The following is a 25,857-nucleotide window of genomic DNA, read 5'->3' as shown; positions in this document are numbered from 1 at the left end:
TCAAGCTAGTTCATAGTATTTGCCGGTCTTTGGATCAAAATAGCAGTTGAGGCAAGGATCATAGAGCAGATTCAAATACTCGTCCTCGTCCTCGTCTTCATTCACCGACTCATCCCCTTCTGTAATAAAGCGAGCAAATCACTCTGCCACACTTGGAAGTAATTGATCAAAATGTACAAAAGTAACAGTACATTAGTAACTCCAATCAGGTTTGCACAGATAAAATATAGAACTGCAAGATTTTATATTTTTCATGCACAACTGGCATAACCAGGCCCGGAGATGAATTAGAGCCCACTCCATCAGCTGTTACTGGAATAAAATGAGAAGCTCGGCTGGTGGGGTGACCTTCAGACTAAGGTGGATTTAAAAGTTTTCTGCCGCTGCCATTTTTTTCCTCATCAATCAAGACCTAAGACACCCAGACCCAGTACCACATTATGAAGCTGTAAAGAGATTCCCTGTAATCCCCACTACTTTAAAGCACGACAATTTAGCTGTTAAATTGACAGGCAGTTAAACGCTAAAAAGGTTATGGAAAGCTCCGGGACGAACATTTTATCTTATCAGAACTTGGGCAACAATAATGAAAACTAATTATAAGACACATTGTGTAAGAGGTTTAAAAATGATGTTGTAAACTGGAAAAGGTTTCATCAATTAACCTTGTCGATGTGTCTAGGGGGTACAGGCCTGTAATGAGCCTGTCTCCTCTGACCTATGGCGTTATGTGGAGGACAGAGAGCTCCACTCTCATGGGTTTTTTTCCACCGTTAATTAGATACAGTTCCACTCGCTTTCCCACCTTGCTGTGCGCAGCCTTCGGTGGAAATGTAACATTTTTGTAGGCGCTGACACCACTCAGTGTTCCCATTAGTTGTATGCATTTGTGCAATTAGTGTTAATGCTAAAGCGCTGGATTATTTGCTGTCTTCCCGACCTCCAAGGACATAAAAGGCACTCTGGAGACAAAGGGAGTAAAATGAAGGTTACTGTACCTCCGACTAGACTTCCCCGATTGCTCCATGTGTTGCCTGACCTTCTCTGCTGGCTGGGAGGCATAATAGGAGGGCTGAGCACGTCCATCCACTCCCTAGGGAAAAGACCATAAAAGCAGACAGTCATGACAACACATGCCATTACACTCACCATCCTACTATATGGCATTTTAACAATGAGATTCCATCACCATGTGCTTTCAGAGGCCCATCTAAGCCTCCATTGTCCTTGAGCCACTTCTCCTGCATACTTAGTCTCACAGGCTTTTCAGTTTTACCTGAAGGATCACTTATTAGACTCCGACTCCAGCTGTGACTTCCAAGTGTCCACATTCTGGCACAGAGGAAGGGTCTTAACCTTGCCTGTTTCCGCGACAGCACGGCTTCTTTTCCCCCCCAAATGAGTTTATCATCCCCGCCTGTGGCGTACGCAGGCTACACCTATACATCAATCACTTCCCAGCGAATGAAAACACTGCTTTTTAGTATGGGCGTAGGAGATTACAGCCAGAGAGGAAATATCATGAGATGAATTATTACTTGGAAGCAATGCAAGATTCATTTGTTAAACAGCTTTCATAGTCATCTGTGGCTATACAACAGTTGTGCAATTATCCATTAACATCTTTGGCCTCTGGACAAAACATCTCATATCACATCGTAGCATATTTAATGAGGAGTTACAATATAATCTTCTTCTGTGGAGTATTCAGCTGACAGACGGCGATTCAAACGGTCGCCTCTGCTCGGTCTGTCTCACCATCAAAACGACTGATAATGTCACTCTTTCTAGAACAGAGCACTCACTAGATAAAATGTTCATGGTTTGGATTTTTGCTCTTCTTTCCATCTTGACATCCACCCTTCTGACAAACCGTTGGGTCTTATTCGCTCAGCAGAGAAATCATTTTCACTGGCTATCCTGTTTGGTTCATAAAATTCTAATTATATATGTTTACAGTTCCACCATTTTCCCTGATTAATGGCCCTGCATGGGTGTTGGAAAATCATTATCTGAAAATATCAGAACACATCAATAACACTGTGCTCTTCTGATAATAGTTTTTGAGAAAAACTCCAAGATCACGTCGCCTGACGAAGTGTGTCAAAGGCAAATGTTTATTTTAATGGCTGTGCTTAATACTCGGCGAAAAGGCGCTGCATTAAAATACATACTCAACGCCAACCTACACGGTCTCAGAGAGGGGATTTTAACGCCGGAGCTGATTGAGGTATGATTACATTAAACTTACAAACAGGCAGATTCATTTTTATCTCATCTCTCTGTGCATTTAAGCATGAATTAATTTCCTTCATTTCTAACTTTATGCCTTTAAAGTGATAAAATACATTATCTCTATTGAAGCTGGGATTTTTCTTTCTAACAAAGGCATTTACCTCCCTCCAACAACCCTTTGACTGCGTGATAGGCAGGAACATTGTACAAAAGTTAATGGAAGCAATTTTCAAGGACAAGGGCCTCTGCTACTGAACTGTAAATTGGACTTCAAATTGTGAAGTGGGACTCGGCAACAGTGATTAAATTCTGAGATTTTCAAGTCATTATAACCCAAGTATAGACCTGTGAAAAAGGGAATAAATTAGCTTGATTTAATTTGAACAACTGCACTGTTTCTGCACAGCGGTGAAGTACATTGAAAATAGGCTTTCCAAATATATCCCGATGAAACGGCATCAAGGCGGCTCTGTTTGTCTGATACGCTGGCAACTTTACAAAAAGTTCACAACAACTGTACACAATAGCATTGCAACAAAAAAGTCTTATTTACGGGTTCATATTTGGTATGCCAGCCAAAGGCAGACACAATCATCACGAGCAAAGAAACATGTTAAAAATACTAGAAAAGCACTGGCAGCATTAAGCACAGCAACAGGAGCGTTTTAGCTGTCACGGAAGCTGTAGCTCTCGACAGCAAGAAAGCCTTGCAGTGGTGCCAGGATGCTCAAAAAAAAAAACACTATGATAGAATTCACTGTAAGGGTGTCTCAGGATGCAATGCCTAAAAGAAAAGAAAGAAAACAACGACAAATCCTGTGCAGCTGCTATTCAATATGTAAATCGAGGCTTGCTTCGAAGTCTAATTTCAGTAGTACAGCTGTGGCTGCTGTGGAGCCGTGTGAGACAAGTCGAGCAGTGCGTTTGAGGTGCTTGTCAATAGGAATATTCATTTCAGTGGACATTCAATCAAACGGCATCACTTCACAAAATATTTAACAGCCCACAGACATGTTTCAAGCCTCCCAGAACACAGAGAAGAAGAAGAAAAAAAACACACCCTCAACATCTATCCTGCTTGTACTTACTGTTGATCAAACGCAATAAATTTAAAATGAGATCTTTAAATCAGTCCTAAACAATAACGCAAACAACAGCGTTTGAGTACACGGGACTCCACGCATGTTCGCACCAGGCTACCTTGCTTTGCATCAATAAATCAAAGTGTTTGAGGGGAGGAGGTTGCATAATATGAGTAGCGGAACTGTGATGCAATCCCTTTGTCTTCTTTTGTAACATACCACATGGTTGTGTATACCCACAAAGAGATGGCAATGTGCAGAGACAAGGCAAAGCAAGCTGTGGGACAATATGACGTCTCCAGAAGCCTCCAAAGAGGAGAAGCGGATTCATTCCTGCCACAGTTGAACATCTAGGTGGACACGCGGCGCTTAAAAGCCAGCATGTGATAAATGTTGGAATTTACCGCGCTGCACGCTGTAATATCGATTTGAATCTTTAAGACTGTAGAATTAATAATAGCGTTGAAGTCCTAGGAGCTCCAGCAAAAAGCAAACAGACTCCTGTTTTTGGCTCTTGAAGGCCTTTCATCAAAGAAGCTCCATCAGTTTTATTCAAGAACAAAAAAAAAGAGATGTCCGTTTATTTTATTTTATTTTTTTTACAAACCGCAGCTCTTTGGATGACCGTGAACCGGACGACTTAGAATCTACACAGACACTAGAACACTGAAGGTGTTTCAACTTAATTTCAGAGTTTCTCTTCCCTTGTCCTCCAAATCTATGCACTGAACCCATTCCAAGAGCTCCTTCACTCAAGCCCGAGCTTTATTCTCTCCCAGGAACATTTCTAAATAATAGATCGGGCTTAAATGAGAGTTACAAAACACCATTTTATTTCGTCTTACCTTGACTAATACAATTTAACATATCTGAAAATAATTGAAGCCGTTCACTGTCAGTCACGGATATATAAGACCGACTGGTGATGTTCAACACACGTCAAAGGACATCTGATGCAGACTTTCCTTTTTAACGTGACCACTTTCTCTCTCCTTTCACTTTCTGATTTCTGAGCTTCATAATATGTATTCTGTTTAGCGCTGTATACGCCTGAAGTTGATAATGGATATAACACTCTTTTTTTTTTTTTTTGAATTATTCTTTCTCCTCCAGCAACATAAGCCCATTCATCATTTTGTTTTCTTTCTGAGGTTAGAACTTTGTTTTGTTTTAACCTGTAGGTTGAAAAAAACAAGGTGGAACATGTCTTATGGCTGTTTTGCATTATGAACAACTGAAGCTCCCCGCTGTGCATAAAGCCTAATGCTGGCTTTTTTTATAATGATTTTGGAGCGCCCCGAACCTGATGCCTGGCATTAATTATACAGTGAATGAAAGGCGTCGTACATAACTTTTCCAGCGATGAATCTGACAGACGTGATAATAAGTGAAAAATAATCTGCCATTGTGAAAATGACAACAGCAGTTAAGGGAGACAGAATGTACAGTACCTGGCACACTCTCAATTAATTTGTACTCATCTGTGAGCGAGATAAGCCTCAGTCTGTATATTTATTTGACAGCTGACATTTAGCCTAAATATTGCAGTCACTGGTAACCATCTGACTACGGATTTCAGGGGGAGCTTCGTGTACGTGCAGGTGAAATTCATCAGCGAGAATTTTAGGGACAATTTATTCACTCATGGTATCGCGAATCCAAAGAGGCTTTTAAAGGCAGCACGTCAGTTATTTTGAGGGAAAACAACTGCCTTTACAGCCACGTGCAATACATAGAAATGCACAAAACAAAGAAGATCGTACTTTTCTTTATCCTCTCAGGCGACACCGTCTTACTTGTCGAGTGCGTTTTATTTTAAATTTACAGATTTGAAACACGTCTGTGTGTGTGTGGGTGAACCATGCTTCTTACCTGGGATTTGATTGCAGGAGGGGAGTCATTTCCTTCTGGTAGTGGTGGCCCTGATTAGCTGGCTAGAGCAGTAATGAAGAGAGAAGTCAGAAGCTGTGTTAAAATGTCGCTGAATACTCAAATTTAGCTCCCATTTCGCATTCCTATGAAGATGAAGTTCGCTGAGTCTAAAAGACCACTCAGTGCTCGATTAAGGCACAAAAAGAAAAAAAGATGAACAGTTACAAATCACAGAGATTCAAAATATTTTTGAGGTTCAGAATAATCTGTTTCATTCAGTGCGGGTCGGCATCGAAAGTCATTGTGCTGCTCACCGCAAGACCACTAATTAAGTTCAAGTGCTTGTCAAAAGACGATATCTCTCAACAGAAATTGCACATCTTTTGACTAATATATGTTTCAGGACATTTGGAGAATTTTTTAAACTCAAGGTTGCATCCTTAAGACTGCATGAATAGACATATACTTTTTATTTTTATTTATTTCTCTAGAGTACCTTGAACAAATTAATGCAGTCTAACCAGAGAGATAAACCATGCCGTCATGCTACTTATTAATTGAGTCATTTCTTATTTTTCTTCTGCCACTTGAACAGAAATGCCGTTTACCTTTTGTGGACAAATGACTGCCCAGAACAATATAACTCACTGAACTTACACATAAAGAACCGCATCCGGAAGAAGTCAAAGTTAGACAAAGACGTTTCTCACAAAAGCCATTGCACAACCACAATCTAAGCTTAATTCTTCGCCTCTACAAATGTACAGCCCATGGAAATCCTTGTGCTGCACGCTCAGGTCAAGAGGGCAAAAAGGCTATTTCTATGTTGCGCGCCAAGGTAACTGACTAACAAGCCGAGTCTAAAAAATCTGTCCGTCTGGCAAACCACAAGAAGCAAACACACAAGGGAAAAATGGAGGAAGCAGCCAGACACAGAAAACACTGGTGAAAAATAAGGGGGCGAACAAACCATAGAATTTTATAATCTGTTCAAAAATGTAGATGTGCTACACAATCATGAGGAAACAAACCAATTTAGGTTGTGTTATATTTGCAACTGGAGTCTTTTCAAAGTCTAATAATTGCATTCATTGTCTGCCGCGAGTATAAGAGACTTTTAGTGTAGGTGGAAATTGGAGGTAGAAGCCAGCAACGGTTTCCCTTTTAAATATATAGTGATTTTCAGCCGTAAGAAGCACAAGTGCACTACCATCTCCATCTTGTCAAAGCTAAAGACCATATTATGGCCTCAGGAGGCTTTTTAAGTGTAGTGCCTGTTAAAGGATATTACAGTAAATGACTTTGATGAAGAAGCAGTCATGTTGAGGCTGTAGTCCTCGCATTCCTTGAGTTAATTTTAGCTATCTGTGTGCTCCCATGCCTTCTTTCCGTAATCCTCATCTTAAAATAAGACAGGACCTAAAATCGCCCCCTGTGGAATTCTGCAGGTAATATGCGCTGATGATGATGAGGTACCTGTAGGGTGATGGAGAAAATTCAGGCGAGCGTTTCTGTATTCCCTCTGTGACAGTAAACCCAGTAGCTCACACGGTCATTTAAACCTGCATGAGGTACAGTTTCAAAGAGACGACTTGCTTAGAATAATCGGAAGTATATATGCTGCAGAAAGTCTTTTTTTTTTTTTTTTTTTTTTTTTTTTTTATAAACACCACCTCTTGACCCAGTTGAAAAACGTGGTCTGGTCGTTTAATTCCTCAGCACCTGGCGCCTATAGCTTGGGGGGTCAACGTGATGACTTGCCTCATACACTGCCCGCTGCATTGCATCTCAGAAAAACCTACACATCAGGTAAGGCTAAGACTGGGTCCCCAGCCTATTTCAACATCTCTGTTGTTTGCACTGGCTCCCTGGTTGACGCTCAAACACCTCGGCCCTTAAGCCTTTGCTATCCCTTCTACATATCCTCTTCATACGTCTGGTATGCTATATGCCGGGGTCAAACGGCACACAACAATCAGAACACCTTAAGAGCTTTATCTGGTCAACACTGTCTAAGACTCTATCTGTTGGAATAGAGAAACATTAAAATTCAGCAGAGCCCTTGTGAAGGTTGTAAAGCTATGCTGCACATACCTGTTCGGCAAATATGTTCAGCAAAACAAAACCACATAATTTTTTCAGCCATACAACCTGTTTTATGCAGGCGGTACGGAGGAGATGACAGGTGGTTCGGCTCCTCTCTAGTGGCTGTTTTCCTACTTTTTCTTCTGTGCGTGCAACTCCTATTGTTTACCCTCATTGTGCATGTGCCCCAGCAAAATTAAAAGGCTGCATTGCATTAGCGGATATGAGACCTCTCCCTACTCTTCCTCATAATATAATTTTCTGTCCTAACACATATATTAATAATCCTCCCTTGATTTTAGGAAATATCTAGGACTCAGCCTTCCACGCCCAAATATAAGGAGCTTGCTTCCAAAATTGTACGTGTTAATAAGTAAAACCGTACCAGGCTTCTTTTTTTTTTTTTGTCTCCTCGCAGAAATCTGGTTCAATGCCAGAGTTCAAATAAAGACAAAAACTACTGCTGGATATAACTTGCTTAGAGAGGACAAGAAAAGTGAAGGAGATGTACCAAAAAGTGGGTTTCATGGTACAGTTATCTAATTTTTCTTTGCCTATGTTTCTCCTAACGCAAACGAAGGCGCAACACCACATCAGGGGTATTTACGGCTCCTTTATGGCAACTTATAAACAACATTTTAGACAACATCATTTTACAGAGCTGATAATTGTTATTCTGTTCTTTAATGGACTATTGAGATTTGACTTCACACTGATCAATAAATAATTAAGTAAAAAAAATAAAATGGCTGAAACATTTTATAAACCTTTCATCCCATTATGACATTTGATAGTTTATGTATAAAACTAACTATTCGTTGCATTGTAACGGACATTAATCCAGTTAAACACAGCTGTTTTTTTTTCCTCTGTCAGGGAAGACAACAATTGTTTCTAAGGCTAAAATGCAAAAAATTTCAGTGGGTGGAGTTTTACTGATAGCGCGTTTTCTTTCTTTTTCTTTGTCTGACTCCCGTCTGTAGCTTTCAGTGACACATTTTTTTTTTTTAAATCTCTGAATCCTGACATGACAGTTCTTACTTCAGTCAGAGAGAATATGTATCACATCTAGGACCAAATACAAAAGTGTCGGAAATCTAATTTCACACAACCATTCAATCTATAAGTTGATTCTTTTGTGTTCAGCCTTGTAACGCAGGCACACAACCGCCTAGGGGTGAATTTCTTTCTGGGTTGGTACAGTAGATGCAGCTGCAGCGGCAGCAGAGAAAACAGCAACAATAACGTGAATGACAGCAGCGGGGACCACTGGCACGACAGAATCCAAGGACAAGAAACGGCTTGTCATTCCCAGCGAAGGAGTCCAATCCCCAGGAAGTGACTGCTCTCTTCTCAGGTCCCTTAATCGCCTCGTTTCTATCTTAAATGCACGACGTCCTTTTAAGTTTCATTTGGTGCGACGTCTGTATTCGACAAAAAATATGATTTATTTGTTGTGTCTTTCTTCATCTCTTGTCCTCTCTCTTTATTGGCAAGCCTTTTCTTAATATACTGTTGGTGGTGCTGTTGCCATACAGTATATATTTAGAATTGTAAACACTGCAGCCGATTCAAAAAATATCACTTCGGGGCTTCATTAAGTCAAATGTAAATCTTGTCTCGTCCCTGTAGAAAACTGTACCCTATGTGGGGTCTAAAGATACGTGCGTTTGTTGGTGGCCACATCACCGCGGCCTCAAAAGGAAGATGATAATCCCTGTGGTAATACCACTATTCTTTGAATCTCGGTGCACTAATGGATACCTGCATGTACAGAAATGGTAACAGGCCTATAACTCGAGCATCCGTAATGATTGTACTCATCGGGGATCCTACAGTGGACCCAGCAGTGCCAGGCAGGCCAGCGTTCTCTCTTCATCAGTGCAACGTGCTTATGCTAATGGCCCATAGATCTAAATGACCTTCAATAGCCAAGAGCAAACCACACCATCTTTGAATTCTAAAAAGACTTCTGGGGATAATTTCAAATGACCTAAATAATTTTTAGTCACTGGGGGAACTGTGGATATTATGCCAGTGTACTTTTAAAAGCAGGAAGAGGCCAATTAATGTGTTTCTATCTCCATAACCTTTTGTAATGCAGAAAACACACTGGAGAAAGAGGTGCATTAGCACTTCATGGTGGCATAAGTTGGGGCTTGAAATGGAAATTAGCAGGAGCGAGGATCAACCAGGGTCGAAAAAAAATATTCCGAGCAGCAAACGGAAAAGGGGGGAAACCGGCGCTGTGAGTGGTAGATGAGCTGCACATGTGCTGTTTGTTAGTGGAGAGTCAACAACAAAAGATCAATAGTAGCAGACCAGATTAGCACTCACCATGGAGATGCGGGTCCATGTAGAGGTGTCATCACTGCTCACGCTGATGCTGACATTACACTGGTGGATCTGAGATGCACTGAGGCCCGAGGCTCTACATTCATCTTCCTCCTGCTCTCTTTTTAGGCTTGCCAGCATTCGGAGCTCCTCATCATCATCCCCACGTATCCGTAGACTGCCAAGCAGGTGTAAGTCATAATGACTGGATTCAACAGGCTTCAGTGCCTCATCTTCTTCTTCCTTCAAATTTATCACCCATAAAAACAGAGAGGACTTATTTGGAAGCAATCCAACATACAATACTTTGCACTTAGTCAGTGTCAGACACACAAAAATCCACAAAGTTGATAGAATGTGTTTTGTGCAGTCAACAAAGTAGTGAAAATTTTAACAACGGGCTATAGTTCCAGACAGAGCTTAAGGCAGTGCTGGACATGCGCCATTGTTTTGACCCTCTAAGGAAATGTCTTTTAACAGTGGATCTATTGATTTAAGAGACTACTATGGTAACGTGATTCATCTGACAAAGTGCAAGCCTGATGTTGCCCTGGTGGTGAATCAATGGCAGTCGATAAACCGGGGCTGCAGGAAGGGAAACAAACTCCTTGTCATATTTCTCTGACAACCTTTCAGTCAAAGCCTTCACTGCATGCTGCCTGCTGGAGTTGGCACAAATCAGCAGTCAGGAGCTGCAGTGATGAAGGATGCTGGGATATCATTCAGCAGTGAGTTGTGTAAATGCAGTAAGCAAAAGCCAAGTGACAGATCTTCCCTCAGGCCTCGTGATCGCGTCAGTTGACTATCTTCTGATCCTGGATCTTTTCAAACGGTGCAGGGGCCCTACCTCGATTTGTAACAGACCACAGTCTGATCCTACCAACCTTTTCACCAGTCCCCAGGAGCTGTCCAAATCGGCAGTGATCACACATTACTATGGGCAAAGAGAGACAGCTAGACATAATACCATCAGTTTTTAATAAGCTGCACATTTGCCACGAGGCCTCCCAAACCCATTCTACACATCCCAGCTCGAGATGAATATCATTTTAACTGCAAATTACCAGAATTGAGTGAAGCCCATCTACTGAGGACTTTGACAGTCACTGTAAAGAAGCACTTTCAAATGGAATTTAATCATACTAATGTTCATTAAACCGAGCCGCATTGATCGGCTGTGGAGGAAGAAAAACATATAAACAATTACTCCCTTCTTTATTCTGCTGTGTCTCTCCCAACTCCTGACAAACATGTCTGCATCTTTGATCGAGCCTGGTAGGTGTTCCAACTTTTTTTTTTTTTCTCACCACTTGATGACTTTGTCTGTCTGATGTTTGGTGCTGGACAAATGTACAATGGATTCATCAAAGCTTTTTTTGGTGAAAACGATTGCCTGCAGGGATTATTGAAAGTGGCTTGGATTCATGTTCAGACTATAAAGTAAATTCACAGGGCATGAAACCTAAACAATGTGATTACAGAAATTAAAACGCTCTGTAGAAATGCAATATTAATTCTCCTTGATGTTCAGGACTTTGAGCCCCCCGTTTGATTTTGGACAATCTTTTGATTAAAATAACAGAATTTAATGATGATGCTAAATCTTAAATGATTTTTTTTTTTTTTTAAAAAAAGGATTAATGGAAAAAGAATTGCTAAACTTGGTTTTTAATTGCAAATAGGAGATATTTCTTTCGCGGTCAAGTTTGTGATTAAGTGTGATTAAGAATGGCAACACAAGGTAGCATCAAACACGGACTTCTTACGCTGGAGGTAATTATGTGCAGTGGCCAAGCTATCCAACGAGTTAATTATGAGGAGGAACTTCAAAATAACAGTCATTTATACGCTTGTCTCCTGGTCACAGAAAAAGCCATAGCACGCTGGATGAGGACTGCTGGTTGTTATAATTGTAAGCACTACCTTGTGTCGTTTGGACTCGCCCAGTTTGACTTCCTGCAGGAGTCTCCTAGAAAGCGATACGCTGCTGTTCTTATCCAGAAACTGGTTCACTTCCTCTGATCCCCTCGGACCGCTCTTGTGTTTGTGTCTGTTAGGTGAAAGGCAGCGTGCAGGGACCATTATAGCTGGTTCAGCTTTGCCACTGGATGAAGGCTGAATACTGGTGTTAGGTAGACAAAGCTCTTCGGGGAATATTTGGTCCATGTTAGGGGATTCAGAATGGCCTTCATGTTGAACACCCAAAGCCGGTTCAGGAGTTCTGGGGGTAGCAGGGTTGGACATACTAGTGTTTTGACGCTGGAACATGGTGTAGCTCTTATCCTGGAAGAAGAACAAAAACACAGCGTCTGTACATCACACTAAACACCCCTTTTGTGATGATTAGTCATGCCCTAAGAATATATGGAGGGCTATTTTTAATGTTTGAGATATCCATTGTAGTGCTCTTCCCTTTGGAGTGATGTGTGCATAATGGGACACAGTAATAAAATGGCAGTCACTGGAGGTGACCAGGTGTCGGTGGCTCAGCTTTAAATTAACCTCACATTTAAAAAGGCTAATGGCTTCCTCTTTATATCTGCTAATCTGTCCCACCTTCAAATTCCGAGTTACCTCCCTAGTTTAAACGGTGTTGTCTGCATACACACAAACAGCACCCGGTTCTTCTCAACATCGAAAGGAAAAAACCCAAGTATTGAATATCAAACCATTGTAAGCCAGAAAGATGCATCATTCTGAAAAGTTTGTAACTTGCTCCTTTAGCGAGGATGGCATGTGGATTCACGACAGTAAAAATGGATTCCAGTGGTGACCCAGTTTCGCTGCACGAGAAAAAAAAAGCATCAAAATGCCCATGTAAAGTTCTCAGAAAAAATACTCCCACAGCAAGAAGCACTTTTGTCACCAAAGACACACATGAAACAGTTGACCATTCTTTGAATTCCACACCAAGGTAAGGACGTGTAGTCAGTGTAGATGTAAGCTATCTGGGCTGGCGAGGCACCGGTGCTGTGTGCATAGTATGGGAACATACCGTGCATGCAGCATGTGTGGACAGAGCATTAGTGATTATGCTGAAGAGGTGCTGGAAAGTTTCTCTGAATGTATTGACACTTTTTCTTTCAGCGAGAAACTGGGTCGCAGATAGAATCTATTGCAAATGCTGTGAAACCAACTGACAACAGCTGCCGTCATCCATGAAGAAGAAGCAAGCTGCAAACTTCAGAGCTACTGCTGGAGCCGACGCTCCGTATCTAAAACAGAGATCTTCAGTGGATCATAGTTGGTATTCTGCACCACTGGTTTAAAATGTCAAGACCAATTATTGACTGCAATATTAATTATCTTTACTTGACAAATAGATGTTTAGAATTTTATTTCTGTTTCTAGAAATCCTGCTTTCAATAGAACCGAGAAATTCAAAACACCAGATATTGTTTCTCATGCATTAAACTGCTTGAAGCTTTTCTTGGAACAACAAGCCTCTCTATCGCTCCATTTCTCCCTTCTGCTGCCTGTTTTTGAGGTGTTTTCTTTAATCTCTGAGCTTTGTTTTGGGGTGAAAGGTTATCATAAGCCCCTTGAGGTTTTTAGCTCACTGTCTCCATATGTTATTTGTTTTCTCTTCTCCTTCCATGCTTTATCATTTTCATAAGCGCAGGTGAATAAACAATGAAATACATGTATTATTGAAAGGCCTGATATGGGTGTGGCTGTCAGCACCAATGCTCTTCACCGAAGTACTGCAGGGTCCATTGTTTCAGTTATTGTTGCATTAAAACAACTCCATTCCTCCGAAACGTTACCTTGGCCCGTTGCTTCTAATAGATCTCAAAATAGTTCATACAATGAAAGTTCATTGCTTTGTTATGCCTTTAATATTTCTCTATGTTTAAGAAAAAATGCTCGCTCAAAAGAATTGCGTGAACCTGATGCAACGCCGTGAAAGACGATATTGCTCCAAGTTGAGAAATGAGCAATCTGCCATAAATGAATCAAAATCTAAATCTGGGTAACCTGGGTCAGATGGCAACTAACCACAGTCTGGTGGCTGACGATTGCCAGGGTGGCAGCACATGGTAGCTAAGCACGCTAAAGCTTCGAGCACTGCACGGCTTGGGTCAAAAAAATCCTCCCACAGCCTGTAACGCTCTTTATACCACGCACCTATTTAAGCTACACTGCCGTCCTTATCGAAGAAATATATTACAGTACATATTGCATCTCTTAGTTAATATTCTTGCTAGCATGAGACAGGTCAGTTGGTATGAGAACAGATGTGGCCACTAATGGAGCTTTTGGGACTGGTAGGCTCCAAATGCAGTTGCATTCTTGTCAGGTAGAAGCCTTTTTATTGGTTATGCACACAAGGTTTTCTGAAAGACGACCCTCGACATCAAAAACAAGTTCCTGTTTTTTTCCATACATATGCTACACAGAGCTACTGAGCCTCACCTTTTACTCATTTTGAATTGTTAATTCTGATTTCCCATAAATGAGAATTTAATCAGGTACTACCATAAGGTAAAAACCTCTTTGGATACACATCCTTCACTCCCAGCGCCTAATCATGAAATTCACAGCATCCAAGTTGTGACATGAGATCATCCTCTCCTGTGTTAATTTTAGCACTTTTATCGTAACTCATCATAAGTGCTATCTGAATACCTATAGCTTGGGAGTCTGAGATCCAAGCGGCTTATGTGCAGATCTTTCTATTCCATTATATATGTGCTGAGAATGGTCTTTGTATGAACACACGTAAAAAATGTGAATTTTTTTCTCTATAAAACTGTTTGACAGCAGGTTTCTAGCTCAGCATGTTATCACACCAACATCTCAATGCCTGCACAAAACAGAACAGCAGGTAGTCAGTCACATACATAGTTTAACGTGAGCCACCCCAGTTTGCTAATGTTTAATGATGACTCATAAATGTGCTATAGAACAAGCGATTTGGTGTCTTTTTAGGAGTTTAAATCTTTGCATTATGTTGAATAAATAAGCAATAATGCAAATAAATAATGCACAAATTACAATGAAAAAGCACATCTCCTGACCAGTGCTTCCACGCTACAACAAACAAACTGCATATAACAAAAATGAATTCCCCTTTAGATCTCTTCATCAAAACTCTCTTGCGTCTCATTCGCAGTTGGTTATCGAATCAATAGTGCTGCTCGGTAATGTCACGAATGTGCTGTCATATGGGCATGGCTATGTGGTCAGTATGGCTTCAGTGTGTTTTGTGCTCCATCAGCCGTCGTAAAAAACGTATCAAAGGAAAACATTTCACCACAGGCCAGCCGGTTGCAGTGTACTTTATACCTGAAAGAGTTGCGGCCATCCAGTGTATGATATTTTTGGATACCCGAGGGAATAGCCATTGTGTCCTTTCAGAAAAACTGTGATTTCTTTGGATATAGCAAAGTGTGGCCCTCTCATTTTTCCTCCTCTGAAGAATAATAGTCACTTTCAAAATGACCAGAAAAACAGAAAACACAGTAAAGCTGAAGGTGGAACTAAGAAAACATGAAAATATCCTTCTCTCTGCTGCTGATTTTAGAATAGCGTGCACTGCATTATATCAACTGGTTTCTCTGCTTCCTCTGCAGTGTAATTTCACTGTGAAATGTTGTAATTTATTTTTTTTTGTGCATGCACTTACTCTCAACCTCAGCTGTTTAACACAGTTGCTATCAGTTAATTTCCCAGAACTCAAATACACAGTCCCTACAAAGCACGTTCAGGTGGAGAGAAAAGAACTGCCTGTGAGCCGTATCACCACGGACAGGGCGGCATTAGAGGTAACAGAGCACGTGTCAAAGCCAACAAATAATAAACATGACAAAGGCTGAAACAAATATTACACTTAGCTTTTCAATCAGACAGTCCACTGTCCAGGCAGGTTCTGGTTTAGACGGCAGACAAATAAAGAGACAATGCTGGAAATAAACATGCTGCACATCTACCGGTATATGTTATTGTACCAGTCAGAGCTCAGGCAGTACATTCCTACGGTGGTGTTTGTTTCTTTTGAAGTGTTCTGATGGGTTCCTTATTAGAGCAGCATTTGAAATCAGTGGAGAAAAAAAAGGCTACGTGATCATTTGATCGCATGGGGAGAAGGATGCTTGCCTCTAACAACCTATGTGGGTATATAAGTGTGCTTGTGAGTGTGTTGTTTGTTTTGCATTGGGAAGATGGCCCAGGGAGTGCTGCTATAACTATAACAACAACAACAACAACAATAATAATAATAATAGTGATAAGAATAAACTAAGAAATTGAAAGAGCTGTGCACATTGAACGGAGGTGAACACAGACACGAAACCATTCTCCAAACCAACAGGTATTGCAGAATCTAAAGAAAAAATGTCAACTCTGCATAGGGCTTCACAGAAGAAAAAGGTCATACCTGCAGCTTACAAAGGTCACCATAAAAACCAACTGTTTTATTCTGTTTTTCTAATGAGCTCACTCTGGTTCCCGAATTCCAACCATGCACATCTGGAAATGGACCATGAAAAAACTCTGAAATTGACTGTTTTAGAGGAAACTGTCAGTACCTGTGTGTATAAGAATGGATTTTGTCACTGACATGAAAGCTAGAATGCATTACTTTAACACTAGAAAAATGCATTGTGGCAAACGAATCACTAACACAATGAGGTTCGTAACTCTGAATTATCAGACTTATTATAAAGTTTTAAATAAGTAAAAGCAATTAGCATCTCTTTGAAGACAGTTCTTTATAACCATAGCTCAACGGTTTAATTTCCCTGCTCAGCATAAAGAAAACTACTGTTCTTTATTACACGTCTCTGAGCTATTAATAAATTAACTGATGATACATAACCCCACTGACCTTTGGAGCGAAAGTACACTACACACTATTAACTGTGCAACATGAAACACCGTGCTCCACAGTACAATATATACAGCGTACTCTGAAATGTAATAAAATGAAACTGAACCCAATCAAAACGTGCGCATATTGTAAGATTTTACGATGCAGTGAATTGTTTGCTGATGAATTAGGCTGCTGTAATAAAAAACAAAAACTAATACAGTTTTAAATCTGCTCTTTGTCTGAGTGTATGTGATATAACGCAGCTCATTTTCCTATTCAAGACAGATGGTAATTAGTGTCCTAGCAACATAAGAGTGCTTCAAATGGGTGTGCATCCAAAGTACAGTGTGCTTGTATCTCTCCCCTGGAGGAAACATACCTCATCACTTTCGCTGCCAATAAAGTCATCTTCAGGCTTGGCATCATACCGCCTCCCACTTTTGTTCTGAACCAAATCATCTCCCATCTCCATCTTGTCCTGGTCACCCTGGCCTTGCCCCCGTTTGGGTGAGTGAGGATGGGATGAGAAAGTGAACACCTCCTCCTGCAGAGTGAGCTGGGGCTCAGACCCCTCATTACTCTCCCAGCTGCTCCAGACCTGCAGGTCAGAAGACAAACCTGACCGCATCGAGCAGAGTCGGGACTCTGCTGGGGTGGAAGCGACTCTTGAACTTTCCTTGGCAGGACTGCAGCTTCTTTCATCTTAAAAAAAAAAAAAAAAATGACCAGAAGATGAAAGTAATGGAGTTTTACTTTAAGCAGAAGGAAATTCTCTCTTTGAAACAAGTGCACACGAATGTTATAAAGCATTTTGTATAAATGTGTATAAACTCCAAAGTAAGTCTTGCAGAAAAAGCTCAGAGAACATGAGAGGACAATTAGACAGTCTAATTACAGGAAGTAATAAATCCTTTTGAATTTTTTTCTTCATCATGTGGCTCGTCATCGCAAATTTGTTTGATTATATGCACACAGAAATTCCTAATAACAATATGCAAGGCTGTAATTAATTCCATTGTTTGCCAAAAGTGAGTATTAATTTATCCTGCACTCACGTGTTTGTACGTTTCATTAATAGCCCTGTTATGCTGATAAGTTAATGAGAATGTTACAATATAAACATAATCAGGAGTAAGAAAGCATGTTTACTGCTAAGTCATCACTCACAGAACGACAGCTTTGTCCAAACATTGTTAAAAATCAGACACCTTAGCTGTAGGCACCTATTTTCCAGGCAAATATTGGTTCGGTTCTGTTTAAGTCATTCGGTTTTCCACTTTTTTTTTTCAGAACAATAGTAGAAAACCTTACAGCAATGAACAAAACATTTGACACGATGCTTGTCGATATATAGCAAAGAAGGTAAAAGCTTTATCAACCTTTAGTGCATGCAAGAAATACTGAATCCTTACACTCCCAGATAAGCCAGAGATCAAAGAAAGAGGCACCTAAATCTGAATGAGTGAGCACATTTGAACCTCTCGACAGTATAATCACTTTCTCTAATTGCCCACTGTGTGGCAAACCCTGGGCCCAGGAGATGTCCCTCTGACTTTTATTTAATGTGCCACATTACCATTAATGAACTAACTACTTTCCGTCTGTGGGCAGGGCTGCAGCAAAGGAGCTTACTGCTGTGGAGAAACATCCATAATTGAGCTTTCAAAACACGTGCGCTCATTTTGCGAAGAACAATGTGAGCGTAGGTGCGTGTGCGTGCGAGTTCAGGTGTTGGACTGGGGGGGTTTCTGCGAGTGGCCTTGACGTGGGTTATGTAAAATTTAAACGGGGGAACAAAAGCGTGTGTGCCGGATAGAATGGGGCTCATTAAAATTCATGCAATATTTTGAAGTGATGTAATTTATAAATTAAGAGCAGGAATAGGTGTTTTTCACGTGTATAAAAGAGCTGCTTGTTAAAATCAGAACACACAAAGCAGAAGCCAACATCACCCAACATGCATATTATTCTCTTTCGTCTCAAGTTCTTATCTCTCGCTGTCTTGCTGCACTTTTTCAACCATCACTGAGTCTGAAATTGTAAATGTCTTCCTGCTGTCCTGAAGTCTTTCTATTTGCAGCTGATGTGACCCTCACCTGCTGCTAGGTGCTCCGGTTGTTCTGTTAGGGTCAGCGGCTGCTGCCTGCTCTCTTGCCCACTCGATGGAGGGGTGCCCTTCTGCCTGCTTTTACTCCTCTTTCTGTACTTACCACTTACAGCACCTGGAGGGGTTGTTAACCAGAATTATGCACCTTACCATATACATATACTATAACCCACCACCAAACACGCATAACTAACCTGATGACTCCTCTCTTCCTGCACTGAGGACCCGCAGCTTCTTAGATCCCTGCTTGTCAAACACTCTTTTTTTGTCGTGGTGGGGGTGTAAACTGCCAGATGCTGCAACATACAATAGTTTCAATGTTAGAAAAAAAAAAGGTTTATAACGCAAAACAGTCCAACAACAATGTTATTAAAGCTTGCCAGAAGCCTATCTGTGAACTGATTATGCACCGTGAAAATCCCTATTAATGAAGGCATTTGAGTAACTGAGCTTCTTACATTCATTCAGTGCAGAGAGAATACATCCAGCTACATTATGCTCAGCTGAATTAAGGAATTTTAATCATCCCGTTTTTGCATTCAGTCATGCTCAAAGGACGGTGTATTACCACACGTAAAACCTGTTATTAGGTGCATGAGAGAACATACTCTGTAGAAACAGGGCTCTTATTTGTTGGTTCATATGCAACGCTTTGACTGATGCACAGGACTTGGAAGAATAGAAAAGACAGAATAAATCATGTACACTCTGAAGGCCAAGATGAACTGGAGAATAAGAAAGCATTCACTAGCACATGATATTCACATTACAGGGGCGGGGAGGGAAGCTGAATTATCTTCATCGAGGAAGATTCTAAGTCATATTCACGAGTCAAAGCCAACTAGACTCACTGGCAAGTCTTCCAGCTGCTCATTCTCCACTACAGTTAGTCTTTTTATTTTAGTCTGCATTGTAATTATATCAGCATGGTGGCATACAGTAAAGAACCTGTAAAAGCACATTTTCCACAGTACTGTTTAACCATTGTAAATAACATGGCTGCTTTTGTCACCAGATCAGTTCGAACATTTTTACTGCATTTCAACAAAAGCAAGGTTAAACAACTTCACACATAAATACTCTTTATTTTGTTTTGTCTGTAAAGGTGAAAAAATAAAATAAAAAGTGGTATTCAGGCTCTGTGCAAAAAACTCAGCTGGGAGTGCCTGAATAGGTGCAGCACACGCCGTAGAACTGCAGCACCCCCGGTTTGATTACAGCCAGGGGGTGTGTTGCATGTCATACCTCCCTCTCTCACCATTTGTTTCCTGTCTACTTCTTCACTGTCAACTATCCAATCAAGGCAAAATGCCAAAAAAGTAATCTTTCTTTCATGGATGTAGTGGTTTATTGATTTCCGTTTCATGAGTTCTTAATCATTTTCTTTATCCCGTGGTTCTCCATCGTGACACTGCATCTGAGCAGACAAACACCCCGAGTCTGTGCAATACTATATGCTGCATGTCAGCATATATACAGCCAAGCGAAGCATAATTTCAGCTTAAACCGGTGTACAAAGACAAAAAAACAAATGAAGAATGAGAGGAGAAATACTAAATAGCAGGATGAGCAGGGCATGTGTAGGCGTAGAAAGCAATCAGACGAGAAGAAGTTGGACTGTGTTCTATAAAAAATTTACCCTCATAAAGAATGTGGGAAGGTTCCCCATGCGATAAATTCTCACTCAGGTTGGTAATGCTCAGAGTATCCGTAGTAACCTGTGGGTTATTTCTGCTGGATCCCTGTGGAACACAACCAAAGGGAAAAAAAATACACAAGTTCAGAGATAACACATTCTGTTCTATATTCCCTGTAACTTATGGCAGACTTGTACACATCATTCAGAGGGATTTATGTTCTTATGGGATTCTTTAGATTACCGTATTGTGAATAAAGAGCACACTGCTCTCCATTGTGTCTGCGCTTGCGTTGCTTTTTCTTCCAGTTTGGGGAGGTGGTCCTGAAGCTCTGGAGCCCGAGGCTGTGTGTAAAACAGCCTGGGGCCTGGTTCTCCGATAACTAGTTGATCTGGCAGTGGCACAGTGATCAGGAACTGCAGAAAGAAAGAAATTCCCATTACTCATTGATCCTTATGGATTTGTTTCTTTAGAAATTCTCTTAAATCTAAAGCTAATACATGACACCAGTTCACTGTAGAGGGGAGACAGCAGTGTTTCTAAGGTCAGAAAGAATCTGCATTCTTTCTAGTCCACAAAGCCCTTTTAAAGTTCCTTTTTTGTGTGCATGAAAATCTGTTTTTTAAAAGAAATCTAAAAAAACAAAACATGCTCATCTTTATAGATTATATCCTGGAGTATGTTTTTGAAATGTGTGTTACACTACCCTGCAAACACAACAAATCACAAATGACTATAAACTACAACCAGTAATAATGTTTTACATACTTGAAGCTGAAGCGAACAGTTCACACACAAAGAAAATTAATGACTGAAAGCACATTTGACGCTATTGCTGAGCTGATAGTGGATGTTTTCCTTTAATCTAACAATCTGTTCCATTTCATCATGTGAAAATAATGGGCTGCAGTGGGAGCTGTGATATGGCGACGACCTGACCCTGCTGTATCTGTGCCAGGGCTCATCAGGACCACCTCTGCTGATGCTAACAGCAAAACACACTTTCTGTCTGATCCTCATCAGAGCAGAGAGCAAACACCTCCACTCCACAAAACACACATGATCGACAAGGTGATACAGACAGAGCTTAGTTGGATGTACTGAGAGAAAAAAGGAGGAAGTCACACTTCTGTGATAGCGCGGATTGACTACACTGAAATTTACTCAAATTTCAGTGTGCAGAAGCCAGGAAAGAATGACATAACAATACGGGGGAAAAAATAAGATGTACGCTGATAAGCTGAAAGTATTTTGAGGAGAGATTTTGATCTTTGAAAATGTATTGACCTTGAGAACAACACAGCGTCTTTGGCGAGCGGCTGAAATAATCAGGGCTTGTTTGTTTCTGCATGATAAAAACTGCCGTAGCTTACTTTTAACAGTTTCTGACAGATTGGGCACTGAAGCAACAACATTCACCATGCAACTCCGTCACAGTTAGATTAGATGCCTACTTTAATAGCAATCGTTTTAATTATGATTAGGAATGTTATGCTAATAATGCAGATGCTAATTATGAAAATATATTTCTCGTGTGTGGTTACTGCCCTCTTCTATGGGCATTGCTGGCTGACACAACACAGCTTAGACAGCTGTCAGAACAAATAAATAAGCACTGATAAAAAAGGCCACAAAGGCTGCAGAACTGGATTACTGGTGCATGTCTTTTTATATGAGGAGATAATTGCAGCTCCTTGAGTACAGGTGAGGTGCAAATGAACACAAAAATGAAGATCACAGAAAATTCATATGAGGAAAACAAAGTGATTATCATCACAGTGTCTTCGCAGAAAACAGCTTCTCTACATGCAACCATTTCTGCACCATTTTCTATCTTTCTATGTAAATGAGTTGTTTCTTGGGTTGACTGCAGCTGATATCTTGTACTCTAAATGCATAGACTCACAGTCATAAGTTACTTTCAGAACAAAACACTGTGAAACTGCTACGATGCTTGAAAGACGACATACACTAAATGACCAAAAGTATGTAGGCAGCTGAGTAAAGTGTGTGTACCATGTGGACATTACATTAAACTGTGATTCTTTAACATGTCAACATGATTGCTTTGCTGATATATCAGCCCCCTCTCTTCTGGGAGGGCCACAGATTTTTAAATCTGGCTGCATACAGCTCATATTCCATACACAAGCGCACTGGTGAGGTCTTGCAGCGATGCTGATTTAAAGCCTATCTTTCATTCTACACTCCAATTCATCCTAAAAGTGATCGATGGGGTTGAACTCGAGTTTTGTGCAAGGGAATTAGGCTCTTACATACCAAACTCAGAAACTCACTTTCTTTACAAACCTGGCTTTGTGCATAGGGGCAGTGCTATGCTGAAGCATTAAAAAGCATTCAGCAAAGTGTCACTAGAAAGACTACTGTCTAATGTCACCTAATGAAGATGCCCGGTCCAAATCATGGAAAACAGGTCCATATGAAAAGCACACAAAAGTACAAGGATAGAGTTCCACCTTTGGCTGTTAATATAAGTTTATACAGTAATTCTTAGTCTTACTTTACACTTTTTTTGTGTATAAATTCAGATTTCTGTGTTCTGCTTTATCTTACCTACCGCAGTCAGAGCTAAAAAGGCCAGTCCTCATATCTGCCTTTCGCAAACTCTCCATGTTCAACACCTGAGTGATTTGCTTCACATCTGGTGGGTACTGGCAACTGCGAGGGATCAAGTCCATGAGACCAGCTCCACCGAGAAACATGTCTGGATTTAAAAAAAAAAAAAAAGAAAATCTTAGATTAATCCCAACCATAGACTAAGCCAAAATAAATTACCGTGACATAACATCACATCACAGAAGTAACATTTTAATCAACCGCAAAATGTACACTGACAGGGCTGTCTTTATTAGTAGGTAGAGGAGGTGCACACTGGGCAGCCAGGCTTGTGCAGCTGTTATCACTGCTGAGCCATATCAGCCTTGAACAAAATCTACCACTGAGTTCGCAGCCAGCCATAACAGAAAACAGCCAACTGTTTGTCTCTCTATCTCTCCACTCACATACACACAATTTCACATAAACTCACAAGAACAAATCTGCTTAAAGTGAAGACCACTGACTCGCTTCAGTGGAAAGGACTTAGTTATTGTATCTCTTTATTAAACACCTTTGGAGTGGGCTTTAGGGTAAGATGATAAAATGCCACTATTTGCAACCAATAAACAGTTGCATTACCATCATCTGATGTTCCTGTAGGCTCTGTTTTCATAGTGAAGATTCTCCTGACTTTACAGGTGGCGAACAAACTGATGCCATCGAGCCTCAGAAATTCCTTGAACAGCTCGCCGGTCAATGATACGAGGTCGATGCATAAAGTAGACCACTGAGACAACAGACAAGATGCGATTTTGTACTTAACAGAATCTTACTGCCACACAGCTCAACATCCACAATCAAATATAAAGAACAAAGACAAAAAAGGACATAGCTGAGAGCACATTTGAAAATACAACAGTAGTATGCCAAGGCTGAATTAAATACTCACAACATTCCGTTTCAATCCCACAAAAGGTATCTTTGCATGTAAAGGGGTGGCAGATAACTCTTTATGCACTGTCGACATGTGAAGCCTTCTTTTTAGGTGCTCTGAATCAGTGATCCTGTGAATAAGAGACGACACAATGGAACATAAATTATCACCAGCATAAGTGGTGTCAATAAGAAGTCGTGACCAGAGACAACCACAGGCTTTACTGGTCTCTAAGGAAAGCTCCTGAAAGGTGTTTTTCACTTTAATTCTGTGCAGTAAAAAAAAACAGCTGTGATGACACACTCTAATGAAACAGGAAGAACAATGGCAGCAATGTTTCCCCTGATTCTGAAAATAATGTAGCATGCCACTGAAAAAGTCGATAAGTAACGTGATAGGAGTTATTTTAACTACATCTCCCTAATGTTTTAAATATATAGTTCCCAGGACTTATATTGATAGGACATTAATACACACATAAAGACTTTTAAGCACAGTAAAGACTCCACAGAGACACCGCATAGAGACTGACATAAACTGTGTTGTAAGGAAACCCCAGAGTGACATTCCTCTGTCAGTGAGTAAATGCAAATCAATATACGCACACTGGACTGTATTATACAATCAAAGCCACAACCTGCAAAATGTGGAAAAGAACGGCCGGCACTTGACATTCACATATTATTCTACATTTTAATAAGGTGCCTTACTCAGAATTTACAGTGGCTGACAGGATAAAAGCCCTCTTTGCAGCAAATTGTTTAACAATGTCTTAACAATAAATGGCTATTTAGGCGGTTACATAACAGGCATTGCTAAAATGCTGCACATAATCTTGCAGGTGGCTACAGGGGTTTTCATACAAGATGTAAACAAGCTGTCTTGTACTAATTTTTTTTTTTACAGACAATTCGGTCTTATAATGCACATTACAAAAAGCATTATCTTTTAGTTGTATATTAGGAGTAATTAGTCTGTAAAAATTTTTATTTTTTTTTAAAGATATCTCTCTCTATTTTAGCAGCCACAAAGAGCTATTGATATCTAAAACAGTGCACACTGCTGCAAAATGTTGAACGCGGTGAGATACCATTTATAAATTATATAAAAGAGAAAAAAAAAAACCTTGACTGCTGTACTTACACAAGCTCGGCAGAAAAATCACTGCACTGAGGAATATTCACTTGAAGCACCAAAAATCTTTGGAGAAGCCCAACTGTGAAAAAAAGGCAAAGAGTGAAGTGTTATTAATGTAGGAAAATAAGTAAAACTAAATAAAAGTTACAAATATATGTATAAAAGTATGGCAGTGACTTACGAGACATTTTTCCATTCTCTGGTATTTGCATCTTGACTGTCTGGCTGCTTCCCTCTAGACAGTAAACAAATCCTTTGACTTCTTTATTATACTCCTAAGGGAGATAATAATTCAGAAGAGGCCTTGCTAAGTTTAAGTCCTTGCTGAACACAACCAGCATTGTGTATCTGTTGTGTAACTGCTCTAAGAGATAGGAAACTCAAAAACAGCTCAAGTTGTATACAGTGTATAGTTGTCAGTGTTGCCTGGCATCTGCAATAATAGGTTTCTTGTCACCTCTCTCTCACAAAACACAACTGATGCTGAGTTTATACAGCTTAGCTCTCGCACAGTTTTAATAATGGCATTCAAAAAACTCAGCGCTGATATGACCCACTTGTACGTGTTTGCTTTGCAGCTTGACGCTCAGCTCCGAAGCTTCATTGGAGGGGTCAGACTCTGCATTAATCAGACGCTAGAAACTGAATGATGTCGTTACGCGTTGCGATGGACTGCATTAGATTGCATGTTGCTGTGGGCTACATCCGGGCGCCTGTAGGTGCTAGCTTGACTTAGATGACATGTAGGCTAATTAAATTTGATTGTGTGAGCTAAGTTGAACTAGCAACTCACTTTATGTATGGCTGACGGCCCTCCGCAAAGTTTCCATTTAGCTACGGGGTCTTTTCCCTGTCCGCTGAAGATCTCCACCACAGCTCCGCCCTGCAAAAAAAAAGAAAAAAGCGGAATTAGTCCTCACTGTTAGTTAATGTTACATCTGGCTGAAGCTTGTGTCAGCCAAAAGAAGCCGTGTTATTCACAAAGAGCAGCACTATTAATGAACAAAGAGCCCAAATTAGTCTTGTTAACATGAACTCACCTGGTAATTATTCCTGAACAT

General features: G+C 40.5%; 1 protein-coding gene across 1 annotated transcript; it reads right to left on the bottom strand.

The window, feature by feature from the left end:
• On the bottom strand, positions 1–25,857 carry cfap20dc (CFAP20 domain containing). The gene is made up of 16 exons (XM_008285809.1): positions 25,837–25,857; positions 25,590–25,679; positions 24,978–25,071; positions 24,803–24,875; positions 23,675–23,789; positions 23,365–23,512; positions 22,745–22,891; positions 20,458–20,582; positions 20,175–20,271; positions 18,724–18,864; positions 16,802–17,124; positions 11,529–11,891; positions 9,612–9,851; positions 5,190–5,251; positions 999–1,093; positions 1–119 (listed from the first exon to the last, which is right to left on the bottom strand). The coding sequence occupies exons 1-16, from the start codon at positions 25,855–25,857 to the stop codon at positions 1–3; spliced, it is 2,253 nt and encodes a 750-aa protein (XP_008284031.1).

Source organism: Stegastes partitus, unplaced genomic scaffold, assembly GCF_000690725.1.
Source record: "Stegastes partitus isolate 25-593 unplaced genomic scaffold, Stegastes_partitus-1.0.2 Scaffold10, whole genome shotgun sequence".
NCBI classification, from domain to species: domain Eukaryota; kingdom Metazoa; phylum Chordata; class Actinopteri; family Pomacentridae; genus Stegastes; species Stegastes partitus.
Note: the sequence above shows the minus strand (reverse complement) of the source record. Positions and strands in the feature narration are given on the sequence as shown.

What these genes read in the sequence shown, in the direction of transcription:
- cfap20dc (XM_008285809.1), bottom strand. Translation starts at nt 25,857, where the DNA reads ATGTTCAGGAATAATTACCAG. An exon ending in GATTTTTCTGCCGAGCTTGT is followed by an intron (nt 23,790 to 24,802) that starts GTAAGTACAGCA and finishes TCTTATTCACAG; the next exon opens with GATCACTGATTCAGAGCACC. An exon ending in CCTTTTTAGCTCTGACTGCG is followed by an intron (nt 20,583 to 22,744) that starts GTAGGTAAGATA and finishes TTCTTTCTGCAG; the next exon opens with TTCCTGATCACTGTGCCACT.